General features: G+C 37.1%; 1 protein-coding gene across 3 annotated transcripts in view; it reads left to right on the top strand.

Moving 5' to 3' along the window:
- The window catches only part of LOC122790830, a 754,878-nt gene that overhangs the window by 671,895 nt on the left and 68,624 nt on the right, over positions 1-14,359 (top strand). For all 3 annotated transcript variants that reach the window (XM_044058466.1, XM_044058465.1, XM_044058467.1), the window contains one exon: positions 9,820-9,897. In XM_044058466.1, coding sequence (XP_043914401.1) covers positions 9,820-9,897 — 78 coding nt within the window. The remainder of the gene's footprint in view (positions 1-9,819; positions 9,898-14,359) is intronic.

The raw sequence follows: 14,359 nt of genomic DNA, 5'->3' as shown, positions 1-14,359 counted from the left end.
ACAGACCTTTAACTTAGACTGTTTGCATTTGGAGACAGTAAATTTGCATCTTTAGCCTATATTTGATTTTTTTATCTAATGGGACCATGGTTTATCAGGAGTGTAGTTTCTCACTTTTCATTATAGTCCATTATGTATTTTTGTCTCTAATACATTGCATCATCCTTTGCTAACTTCTGAGATCTTGGTTTACATTATATGTTCACTCAGATAATGGTAATGAAGTATCATAATGTAAAGTTGTAATGTCATTGCTGCTAAATATTGTATGTCTATGGTCACTCCAAATGCTGACATGCATTCTGATGTTTTGGTATAGTTTATACACTGACATTTAATGTTTGGACCAATTATAAGTGAAGTAAAGGGATACATTTGTTTCTTGCTTAACATAACACAGAGGATGTCATTTTCTGCCTCTAAACTGAGTGTCAGTGTTTTTCATTTCTTTAACAGCAAAAGGTAAAAAGCCACACAGACAAACTATTTAGTAAAAAATAAAAGAAGGACCCAGCAATGCTAGAGACTTCAATGTACCTTAAACCTCTTCTAGTGGATGATATAAAAGTAGGTAAATACTGAAAGAAAAGCATTAAAAAAGCCAGAGGCAGAGAGATTAAGAGGGAAAGACATTATCAGTAGATAAAGAAAAGTATTTAATTGTTGGAGCTCTATTTTAGTGTGTGCATCTGAACAATACCTCTCCAAATGCATGGGGACTTTCCTGAACAGGACCATTGAAGTGGAACAGGTTCTGTCAAATAAGGCATTTGGAGATAGAGATGGAGAGATAGAGAGACAGAGAAAGAGAGAGAGAGAGAACATAAACACACAGCCCCCCCCCCCCACACACACACATACCATTACACTGTTGTGATGCATTCCTCTGGTTACCCAGTCATGAAGAATAGCAATGAAGACAGTGTCAGGATGTATCAACATTTACAATAAAAATGTTTAACTTTTATTGTGTACAAAGTGGCAACTGGCACTAGACTCGATGTATTATGGGATACAGAACCTCTTCAAACGGCACTGCTATATAAATTGATCTTAAAGTGACAATGCTGTCAGGTGTGCAGTATATATAAAGATTAACAGCAGCAGTACATTTCTTATTTTCACAAACACTCACTCTTTGTTATTTAAAATACAGTTCTAAATGCTTTTCAACTGATTTGATAAGAACTCCAGAAACATTTGGTTTTCCATTGAAGAGAATCACTTTAAGGAAAGTAATCCAGTGGTCCTTTCACAAAAGGAAAGCTTTTCTGGTCAAATATCTGATGGTAAAGCATCCTTTTGTTGATGCAGTAATTAAGGAGACAGGTCATGTTAGGATATTATTTATTTATTTACTTTTCTGTAAAAATTAGATTGCTTGGTGGAGGGTATAAGCATAAGATGTTTACTGGCTATAGCAGCAAAGGAAGTAGGAGGCCGAAGAAAGCCCTTTGAATAATGAAGTCCATTATGTATTTTTCACACTTGTTTCTAGGGTTAATTCTCTGTTAACTGTTAGACTCCTAAACTAGTTATGAACTTAACAGGCTTCGTCATGTTACTATGAGACTCGCCTTATGAATACAGCCCCTATCTTTTGAATCTGTTCTGATATCAAGAAGTTTATTTAATGGAAACAGAAAGTCTGGACTTCTATGTGGTACTCCTAAGACAAAATATGTTTCCCTATGTGTATTGCCACCATTTTGACCAGTCACATCTGCCTAATGAATAGTTACAATGTATTCACCTTGAAAGCCCTTGTAAATTGTATATCCTTCAGAAAAGGAAGGGGATCTGACACTACTGTAGTCCAGTGGAGTCTATAAAGTTGAAGAGATAGCATCTTAGAAGCTGTGATGAACATGGCCAAAGGAACAATTAGAAGATGGGATACCTCTGGGATAATGTGAGAAAACGTTCCACCACCATAGGAAAAAATTAATTTGCTAGTATTTAGAAGGGATTTTGTGATGAAACATTTGGCTCAGAAATGGCAGAAGAAAGCAGAAATACATGAGATGTGTATGAGGCAGTGCAAATCAGAGATGGCAGAATGTAAAATGATATCTTGTATTATCAATAATTTTATTATTTGGTAGTGACTTGAACAGATTAGCTGGTTTGGGTTGTACTCATGTGCTTGACACACAAACCCATCAAAGACGCTCAAGCTTTTGCAACACATCATCAGGAAAAAAAACAAACAAACAGCAGCAAACGGTTCCAAAGGCTTTATTGAATAAAAGTAGGTGCCATGAAGCACACACCATCACTCAAAAAATCACAAAAATAATAAAAAGTTTCAAAACTAGTTTTCAGAAACCTCTTCTTCTTAGACAAATAGCAAAGATAACTCCATTCAACATATCCATAATTTATATAATTAACAAAAAATTTTAAACTTAACTGCTTCATATAAAATTATAATAACTTTTTTAAATGCAGAACAAAATGCAAATAAAAAATACTAAAATAAATAATTATTAGTGTGATACCATATATGGGTATAAAAATGATATAAATGTGGTCATTAAAGTTCATCTCCAGTGATAGTAAGTTGTCTATATAGTGGCACCCCCACTATCCCATGTTTATAGTGGAAAAAAAATATGCCCAGTTTTTTTTCCTCCTGTATGGAACATTGGAACATTGTTCAGTCAATATATGATGGTCATTAGCCATGAGTATGTTCAATTTTTGTTTCACATACATCTCTAATTATGGTGATTTTTTCCCAAAAGTAAGTAGTAATAAATCTAATATCATCATCCATACCATTATATAACATCCAAAAAGTCAATAGTTGACTTATGATATGTATTGAGAACTCAATACCCCAAATATTGTTATTCAGGTGTTCCACAAATCAGCCTCTTGGATAAATTGATCAATATCTTGTTTAAATCTAAGAGTCGTCCTATCCCATGTGCATAGCATGTAGCACTTATCTGACAATTGTCTTAGTCCTTCCTGTACATAATAATAGACAAACAAACCAACCCCTGCACACTTGTTGAATTTGAATTCTTGACAATTTCTGGTTTTCTGGTTTTGTCGAGAGCTTTTGTCTCTCCATGAAGTATTATTGTCATTAGCTTATTTAGGTATCAAAGGAAAAAAATAGTGGAATTGTTGAAACTTGTTGAGGCTTATGTTTCTTTTATTTATAGGAGGTTGAATTGAAATTTTGAAAATGTAAAAATTAGTAGAAAAGTGAGTGAATTATTGAGAAGGATCAAAAAAAAATTTTAAAATTTAAAATCCAACAAGATAAAATCACAACGAATACTAAATAATATAATGAGAAGAGCAGGAACAAAACCAAAACAAACCAAGAAATTGAAGTGAAATGGTTCAACTATTTGTTCAACAGTGCCTGAACTAGCCCTGTCATCAGTTCCTTAGACAACCGATCAACACACCAGGTATTTTAGCACTGAACAACCTCAAATGCCAAAAACCCATGTAATATTTGATCTAAATCCATAATGAAATTACAGACAACAAGGGAATGGAGTCACCAAACAACTGTGTGCTAGTGTAATGATAAAAGCTCCATCCTATAAAGTTATAATCCACATAACAATAATGGCTGATGAAAGTAAGCGTCTTGATGCTTTCACTGAACAAAAACTTGTACTCATGTGCTGCCAGATTCTATGCTTCTGTTTCAAATCCATTATTAACCTAGCATTTCCAAACAGTATATGCTGTTACTGCTTTTGGTATCACTCGGTGCTTTGGTCATCAAACCATACTTTGATGAGCATAACACCTCAGCTGCCAACAGTAATACTGGCCGGCATGAAAACTAGTGTGTTGTTCTGAAAATGACTTCACTCCATATAAGAGCTCATAGTCTTCCTTTAAATGGTCTTTAATTGAAATTATATAGAACACATCAAAAATAAATAAACAGAGCAGTCTCACATAAGTGAAAAAAGAAAATCATCCAATGCAAACCATCAGTACAGATCACAAAATAATAAAAAATGCAGAAAAAGTGGTTAGTTTAAAAGGGATAAAGCAAGCACTCTGCACCCAATATGACAGGCATGATATCTGACACTCCTACTTATTTGCCAGCAGTTTGACTTTACCATTTACATGGATATGTGGCCTAGTGAGACTTGACATGTAGCATTTCCCTTGGTGTAGTTGAATCGAATACTATTGTGTTGTTCCTCATTCTGCATTACTTGCACATGTAACACAATATTTATAAGAATATAACAGAAAGTCAGTTAAGATGTTCAGAATGTGGAGATAATTCTTGCAGCAAAAAAGTATCAGCCTGGGATAGTTTGAACTTGAGCAGTAATAAAATGGTCAGACATCATCTGCATCGATTGTACACTGCAAATCAATGCTCTCCACTTGGAGCTCCTCTAGTACCTAACATTTTTACATATTTATAGTGCCAGCTGTTTCTTGATGCCTGACAACAGCATCAAAGTGAAGAACAAATGACTGAACCTGGCAAGCTTCAGAACAGCATTCAACTAAGCATCACGGAGTGGAGAATAATACAACCCCCCCCCCCCACTCACTACTTTCAACTCATCAATCAACCAGACAACCACTCCCATTATCACCTCTCCCACCATACATGGCCTACCCACAAAACCTCCCCAACCATCTGAAAGCCTAACCTCCATTCTTCTACTAGTAAACTCCACCCATCCCCATAGTACACAACCACCTTCCCCCATAATTCCACACCTTACACTTTCCATCAATCATGCAACCCCACCACTATATATACCACACTATTCTATTAGGCCTTCTACGCCTGGTCTACTATGCCTCTGACCACCATTATGTCTGCGGAAATTTTTACTGCCCAAAAACCCAAACTCTTCCCAATAAATTACCTCCTTCCAAACCTTTTAGCTTCATCTGCCACATTTATGCATCTCCTATTCATTTCTTTTCTTTACCCTTTAAACTTACAAAAACCACATACACTCAACAACCCACTCTAAGATACCATCAAGCCCTCACCAAACTAAGAAACCTTCTACTGCACTCCCTTAGATACATAAAACTAATAGCTAACATCCATCCGAACACAGGTCCCATCAATGATTTATTCTCCTCTAACCAAACACCCACTAGGCCAAACAAGCATACTTACATACCTACTGCCTCCAAATCCGACTTTCTAATAACTAACTTCAACCTTAGAAGCCTAGTAAACAAAATTACTAAATGTCAAGCTGTCCTTGCTGCATGCTCTCCAGATATAGTGGCTATTACAGAAACCTGATTAAAATCTCATATCAAGGACTCTGAAATTACTTTCAATGGCTATAACATCTTAAGACAAGCTAGACTACCCAAAAGGGGAGGTGGTGTAGCAATAATGTTTAAGGACTCATTAACCATAGAAAAAACAAACTGCACACCTCCAGACATTCCCGATGCAGAACTTCTTATCACCCTACTCCTATTAAATCCTCACAAAACCATAATTATCATAGCCACATACCTGTTCCCTGGTAATAAGCTTCCCAGCATTGAACTCCTCCTATCATGGTCTGCCAGCACATTTAATCAGGAAACCATCATCCTATTCTGGTCTGCCATCACATTTAATCAGGAAACCATCATCCTATTCTGGTCTGCCAGCACATTTAATCAGGAAACCATCATCCTATTCTGGTGTGCCATCACATTTAATCAGGAAACCATCATCCTAGGAGACTTTAACTTCGACTGGCTCTCCTGCTCCTCGGACTCTCCTACTAACTTTATAAACCTGTATAACTTCTCACAAGTCACAACCTCTCCCACTCGTACAGATAAAAACTCCAAAAAAGAGTCACTATTGGACTGGATACTAACCAACAAACCAATCCTGAGTGACCAAGCCGACTGCCTTCCTATCAATCTTAGCAACTATATCTCTACCTTTATACTTACGAAAATAATTCAAACTCTGTCTGAAATCCCCTTCAAATATATCCACAGCAAAAAACATTTGTCACCAAAACTATGTAATTCATTACTTAAACACTGTGATTGGTTACCTTTAAAAAGCCTAAACCTAGATCTTGCAGTTGAATATTTTAACAACAAATTTCTTGAAATACTAAATAACATAGCCCCCACCAGGAAAATATGCTCCAAGCACAAACAACTACCATAGCTATTCCATGATACTAAACAAATAATTAAACAGAGAGACAGAGCCAGGTCCCAGCACCTAACCACCAAAAACAAATCCGACCTCACCTCTTATCAGCAACTAAGAAACCAAACTTAGAAAAAAATTAACAGTGATAAAAAAACACTACTTCCAAACCTCCCAACAAAAGTCCCTACACAACCCACAAAAATCCTGGAAAACAGTTAACGTCCTCCTCAACCCTGGAAAAAACCCAATCCCTCTCCTTCCACAACCAATACCACCATACCCCTAGCCTCACAGTTCAACTCTCACTTTATTAACTCCATTGTCTCACTCCTTCAAAACCACGAACAACAGCCCCTCTCACTCCCCACCATTAACTCAAATCCCACAAACTCCCTCTCTGTTAAACCAGTTCAAACATCCTACATAAGAAAGCTCCTAAATAAAATAAAACCTTGCTGTCTAGCTGCCGATCAACTGCCAAACAAATTCCTAAAAATTGTTGCCCCATCTATAGCTTACCCAGTCTCTATAATAATCAACCACCCAGTCTCCGAACAATATGTGCCCCTCCTGTGGAAAGTCGCTCACATCATTCCTGTCCACAAAGAAGGCCCCTCTAGAGAAATCTCCAACTAACATCCCATAGCTATCCTCCCACTCATAGCCAAAACCCTAAAAAAATGTATTCACCTACAACTCCTCAACCACCTTACCTCTAACTACCTCCTGTCTGATACTCAGCATGGTTTTAGACCCCAATATAGCACAAACACAGCCTTGTTGTCCTTCACCAGTACCATGCACCACCTAATGAACAATGGACAACTAGTCTCTGCAGTCTTCCTGGACATGTCAAAAGCCTTTAACAACATTTCCCACCAACTACTACTAAATAAACTTGCTGCTTACAGTCTCAGTCCAGCATCCCTGACATGGTTTCTCACTTATCTATCAAACCATCAGGCTACTAAATGAGAGAACAAACTCTCCTCACTACTGCCAGTATCCACTGGTGGACCCCAAGGCACCATACTTGGCCCCCTCCTCTTCATAACATTTACTAATAACCTTAATACAGCAACCCAACTTGCCTCAACCATACAATACTCAGATGATACATCTCTTATTTGCTCTGCCCCTTCCCCACAAATACTACAAGAAAAACATGCAAAAAGCATTCCAAAATATTGAAACTTACCTATCCAACAATCAACTAATTCCAAACCCAAACAAAACTAAATTAATAATCTTTACAAACAAATCAACAAGACCAGCTACCCACCCCTCTCAATTCACTCCTCAAATGGTAGCAAAATTGAACCTACCAACCAGGCCAAACTCCTAGGCATCACAATTGATGACCATCTCTAATTTGATATTCACATTTCCCTAACTATCAAAAAGTTAAATTCTAAACTCGGTGCACTTTATAGGGCCAAACCCTACCTAACACCCTAAGCCAGGCTAGCCATAGCAAGATCACAACTTCTCTTCACACTTCTCTACTGCCCACACATATTCACCAACTTATGCAAGACAGACCTCCAGAGTCTTGAATCTTGCTACAACAAAATCACCAAGTTTGCCAATAATCAACCCCATAAAGCCCATCACTGCTCCGCACTCCTACAACTAAACTGGCCAGAACGTCCAAACCTTCTAACCTTAAACCAACTCACCATCGCCCAAAATGTCATCCATAGCCTACATACCTGCCCTGCAATCTCAACCCTTCTCCAACTACAGGTACACTGCATGCTCCTAAGATGTTCCAGCAGACCTCAGCTCACAATAACAGGATCACATAACTACCATGGTGACTCCCTCTACTCTAACAAAATAGCTAAGTCCTGGAATACTCTCCGACCAAATATACAATGCACCCCCTGCTACTCTTCATTTAAAATAGAAATAAAGAAATATCTAAAAAGTAACTGGCTTTGCCCCTGTAGTCAACCCGCATAACTCCTCTCTCTTCAGCAACATTGCTATTCTCTTATATTACAGTTTTCACAACTGACTTGGTTTTCCTCTGCTATTGTACCTCAAATTTGAGTTATGAAAATTTTTGAATTTATTAACTTCTAAATCGCTGTATGAACATGCCTTGCTAAGCCTGCTCATGGCCTGCTTCTCACCTGTTTTTTTTATATATCACTAGTGATTAATTATTTTATCTTCTATTAGTTCAGATGTAAATATTGTACTTTATTTTTTTTTATTTCTCATTTTCAATTTTCTTATGTAATGTTGTATCTTACTACTATCGTTTTGATGTAATTTCTGCATTTTATAACTGTAATGTTTGAAACTGGAGCTTTTCTCCCCGGGTCTCAACTGAAAACGGGCAATCCAGCCCAGTCGGACATTACCTGGTAAAGAAATGTAAAATAAAATAAATAAATAAATATGAATATGAAATTCAGCCATGTGTGGTTTGGGTAGAACACGAATTAGATACAAGTGCGATGTAAGACAATTCAGTGAATCATATTATTAGCAAACTGTATGAACATCATTACTACTGTGTGACATAGTATTAGAATTTACAATGTTCCAAGTCTTTATTTTTTTATTTATTGTTTTTATTTTTTTGCTTCTTTCTCTTATTTCTTCTTTGACATTTGCTGCTTTATAGTTATGTGACATTCCTGTTGTTTTTCATAACCACTGCCACCCTAAATTTAATTTTAGCAGCTGAGATTCAATATTGTTTTACATTTGAATGGGATAGCCCAGAAAGATGAACAATTTGCTTCCGTAATTTACAAATCCATGCTTAGCCAAAACAGAGACATTATAGTTTCCCTATATGTCTTATTTATCTATATTATCATTATATAGCAGGTCATGTTCTACATCTATAAAGCAAACTACAGAATTATAGACAGTTCAAACATTTTTTTTGTCACAGAAAATCCATGGGTTAGAAGGCATAATCTGTGCCGATAATCTTCAGAAATTTCCTTGTTCTTTCGAGTGGCATATACAAGTCTGAAGGTTAATGCCTATTTTTCCCCTCAAGGCATAGCCCATCTCAATTCAGCAGTGTATGTCTAGAGCATAAAAGATGTGATTTAATACAGGTCATCTATTTCTACATATTGACGTTAATCATACTAAAAGACTGAACTGATACAATGAACAGCTTGGAACAAGCTTTCTAACATAATTAAAGAACTCAGTTTCAACATCAGATTTGATATATTAATGGATATGAAAAAATCATACACAAGACTATGACACAAGGTTCTTGTAGGCAGGTAAGACTGCAAACTTGACAAGATAACCTATGAACTTAACAAAGTAAGAGAATGCAATGAGGGTCACATTTCTGTAACATCTTTATGATATTTGCATATCTCTAATGCTGTGCTTTTAATGTCCATGAATCTAAGAATGATTTGTGTGTTCTGTGCTCTGAATTTTAACTAATTTTTCACTTACTCAGTTTTAGACACTTGTACTCTCTGACCCATCATACCTCTGCAGAAGAGTACTGGCATATGCAAACACTAAACAGCAGGTGCACTAGTATTTATATTTTATCATGCAATTAAATGTATAGAAGGGTCTTGGCTATGTTCTAGAGAATATAATTTACATAAGATATGCTAGTATATATAGATATAGCTATATATATATATATATATATATATTTTTTTTATTTGCAGGCCAGGAAGTGGCTGACAGTTGGTATAAAGAAGTCAAAGAGTATGATTTCTCCAAACCACAGTACCAGGAAAATGCAGGTAAGTGATGCCACTAGGCAAAAACATACTGACCTTATTTAAGGTTATTGTCAGGTTATCTGGAATTTGACCCAGCCAAACAGAAGCATTTTTGAAAAGCTCCAGGAGGGGTTTAATTTTCTTATTGCACTCAGTGAAACATTCAGTGGATCGAGAGAGACTATGAAATCTTTGCTTTCTGTCAGTGTAGTTAAAAGTAACAAATGATTATGAAAACGCAATGAAACAATGTTGTTCAGCAATGTTGGAAATTAGCTTTTCCCCATTAACTAGTAAGCTACAACATTAAAAAGAAAAGGCCCTTACATTAGGCATACTTCCCCTGTCATATGATCAGCAGAACACCATACAACTACATATGCTCAAATACAGCACGTCGAAATATTTTTAAAAAAGAAATGGAAATACATTAAATTACATTGCTCAACCAAAATAATACATATTAAGGGTAGGCATCATGGTTTATATTTATTAATTTCTATTCTGGCCTAAATATCTGGTAACCTGTCCATCTTTGAATAAATCTCCTCCCACATTTCACATCTCCACTAGATATTATGTCTAGAGTAAAAATGTAGCAGTGGTAAACTGTTAATGCCTTTGTTGACATAATTATTCCCTATTGGGCAATATTGATCATTTCTGCTTCAGACAAATCAGTAGCTAGAAGATGAATATATTCATGTTCATATCCTCAAATTGAAACTGAAGGTGTTGCATCTGGTGATGGTATACTTGGATTTAATTGTTCTTTTTGTAAACATGCTTGTATATGACGGTACATTCATTTTCCAAATACTCTGAAAACAATTCAGAATGGGACTGTTCATTGATGCAAATGCAGATTAGGTGCATTGCAAATACATGCAATGTGCATTTAGAAAAATAGAACTGTGGAAGTGTAATGCACTAGGATTTTTCTAAGCCTGAATTGCAATGAACTGTTGTTCTTATTCCTTCCTGGAATGCGTTTCCCTTACTTCCCTTCGGCTCTTTCCTTGCTCTTCCTTTCTTAATCCTTTTCTCTTTACTTTTGCGTTGTTAATCTGAATTTCATATTGAATAGTAGCCACTCTTTGCTATCTGCATTGTGACTGATTAAAGAAGAGGAAAAGCAATTAAAAACAGTAAATTCCCCAAAATACATGCAAAAGAGAGAGTTGAGCCTTGACGACTAGCTACAGTAAAAACTATTCTATCCCTTTGTCAGTGCAGCTGAGAATGATAGCCTTTAGTAATCGTATGTTAGCAGGCTATGTCAGTATTGATTCAGTCTTTTATTCTATGTAATTGGATAATACTTTTGTCTGTCACAATTATGACCTGTTGGCCTTCAACAAGTTTAATTTCTGTTACCTTATACCGGTATTCTCTACTTCTCATAAATGCATAGGTCTCAACCTCTTAAGATGCCAGTGTGGAACACAGACCCTAACAATGTGTGACAAATGGTCAAAATGTGGAACACCCTATTTTCACACTGCGCAAAACGTGCCATTGCCATGGAGCATGGTAGAACATCTGTAAAATTCAGTAAGACACACTTCTCAGATCCAAAACCTTTATTTTTATAATCTGTGATACCATAACCACACCATAAGTAAATGAAACAGCACTTTACAAAAATAAAAATCACATTTACTACATTTCCTAAACAGACATTACAAGTCACACAGATGATTTTAGTTAGACCAAGTTAAATAGCATCCTGTCATATGTCGGGTGTAGACTTATTGTATGCTGCTGTAGCTTTCTTGGCAGCCTCTAAAACATATTTTGGCAGCTTAACATCACAGCAGTCCAGTTCTTCATTCTTTTTAACTGCCAACAAAGAGTTCAGTGTTTTTACACTCAGAGACTGATGCAGTTTAGTTTTCACTTTCAGCACCATGCTAAATGCTCTTTCAGCTTGTGCATTTGAGTGTGGCAAGCAAAGTAGACTCATCATCAGCTGCTTAAAGAGTGGCAGTTTCCCTTCAGTGCAAAGGTCTCTCAGAAGGTGTGCCCAATAGTTTAACACACATGAGTGGAGCCCATCTACTGGTCCTGTCTGATTCTCTATGTCCTCGATCTGATATTGGGTAAACTCATGTTCAACCTCAACATCATTTTCACACAGACCCAGACAGAAGCCAACTGAAATGTCCAATTTTTTGGCCAGGTTAATAACTAATGCAGCATCTTTCAGTAAGTGATTCTGCATGGGAAACTTCTTCAGCAGCACTGCAGCATAAAAAGCTGTAACTTTTTTATAAAAGTTAAATTCAATGACTGTGCCGGCAATATCCTCCTCGTGGCATTTCATGTACTGCTTGACTTCATAGCCAATACACAGTTCAGTATTTGGTAGAACACAGCTACTGTCAGTCAACACTGACACATCACTGTGTTTGATTAGTCCAATAGCAGCTGAAGATCTGAGGAGTCTGCCATTATATGCACAGTGGCATGCAGTGTCAGTAGCTGGCTTTCTCATCTCTGAAGCTGGATGTTGAACTCCAGTAAGTTTCCAGTGCATACTTAAGAAACAAAAAAATCATATGCACTTAATGACTCTGCAGGTTTTTAGAAATTAAGTCAATTTTAGCAGAACCTGGCTCTGCAGACAGAAAATATGAATTTAGAGCTGGCCACATGTCCAGGGTTCTGTTAATTACCTTACCAAGACTGAGCCATCTAGTAGGTATATGTCTAATGATCTTGAGGGGGTCAGTATTTGTGAACAAAGTAAATTCTTGCAGTTTTTGTTGTCTTTGTGCACTGGAACTTAAATGGCAGTTCACATCTGATACAAATTCGTCAACTGGTGAATGTAGTGCTTTTAGAGCAGCCTTATTGCAGAGATCTGAGAAGTGGCAGAGACACCCCATATTTATAATTGTGGGCTTCACCTCCTTTAAACGAGACAACACATAATTGTGTTTTCCAATCATTGAGGCAGCATTGTCTGAAAAAAAGCCCACAATGTTGGAAACTGGAATGTTAAATTTTGTCAAAGTGGACAGTAAGGCATCAAACATTGCTTGTCCAGTTCCTGGCACACATTCTGGCATATGAAGGAACCTTATAACATTTTTTTTGTCTTTTCATCAAGGTAACCAACAAAGATCACTAACATTTTGTCATTTCCCATGTCTGTGCTTTGGTCCATATATACACAGAATGCTGATTTCTGGCAGGCTGCTGTAGCATCATTCTGGTAATGAGGCCCCAGAACATCCCGTGCAATGCATGCTGCCTTTGTTGCTCCACATGTCATTTTCCAGAGAACATCTTGATCCTCTCCACACTTCTTCATAAATTTCAGGATGTGTTCTCCTGCTGCAAATGATAAGTTGTGTTTAGCAAGGAGAGACACAAAACCATCTTCTGCCTCAATCACCTTTGTACTTGCTAAACTCTAAGGTCCAAAGAAATCCACCATAGATCTTCCAGCTACATGCTTGCAATTCTTCCTGTGTTTCTCACCGTTGGCATGTCATTGCAGATCATGTCGGCCCCCTTGATGGAGTGTGAAATCCATGTTACAAGTCTTGCAGAAGGCATATTTCACTCCACGCCTACTCATAGAAAGCCAGTTAAAGGCACTTTCCCAACTTGGCTGAAAAATTGGGTCTGTATCAGAACATTGAAGTATTAAAATTTTGAATGTTCTGATATCGAACAATATTCAGTGAACGCCAAGAACAGCGAAGCTGCAGAACAGCAAATTCTTTCCTTGGGAAAGAATTCAGTTGGCCGTTTCTGTGGCTTCACTATTCTTAGCGCTGTGGTGGAAAGTTACGGGTTGGGTTGAGGTAAGTGTGCGATTGTTTGTACATTAGGGTTAGGGGTGGGTTAAGTGAGTTAGGGTTAGGCATGTGTGCGATAGTGACAGACTTTAGGGTTAGGGGCGGTTTAAGTGAGTTAGCATTAGGGTGTGGGTTAGGTGAGTGTGCGATAGTGATGGACCTTAGGGTTAGGGTTTGGGTTAAGGTAAGTGGGTAGATAGTAGTGTATGTTTAGTTTAGTGTAGCATTAGATGTAGGAATTTAAGTGTGTGTGTGATTGCTGTTTGTTTGATGTGCTTGTGTTGTGTGTATGTGTTTTGGAGCAGCAAATTTTTTCCATGGGAAAAGATTTGCTGTTCTGAATGTTCGATATTTTCATGTTTAGATGTTTTGGGGCCGATGAAATAGAGTTAGCTATTTTCATCTTTCGATAACGTGATATAAACGTGAAAAATTGTGTATCTTCTCTTCTTTGGGGTGCGATCTGTATCTACATCCCTGTCCTCATTGTAATCTGGGCAGTCTGTACCTAACAGGTTTCTAAAACAGTGGTGTTAAAACAATGACAAACAAATGGGGCTATAGTGCAGAAACAAAGACTAGAAAATTTCCTCAAAAGCAAAGATGAGACAATAGGGCCATAACCTACCCATATCACTGGACATTTCCTGACTTTGCACCCTATTCTCTTG

The sequence above is a fragment of the Protopterus annectens genome, chromosome 16.part0 (assembly GCF_019279795.1).
Source record: "Protopterus annectens isolate FY-2018-M chromosome 16.part0, PAN1.0, whole genome shotgun sequence".
In the NCBI taxonomy this organism is placed as follows: Eukaryota; Metazoa; Chordata; order Ceratodontiformes; family Protopteridae; genus Protopterus; species Protopterus annectens.
The sequence above is the reverse complement of the archived record's forward strand: the minus strand, read 5'-3'. Positions and strand labels throughout refer to the sequence as shown.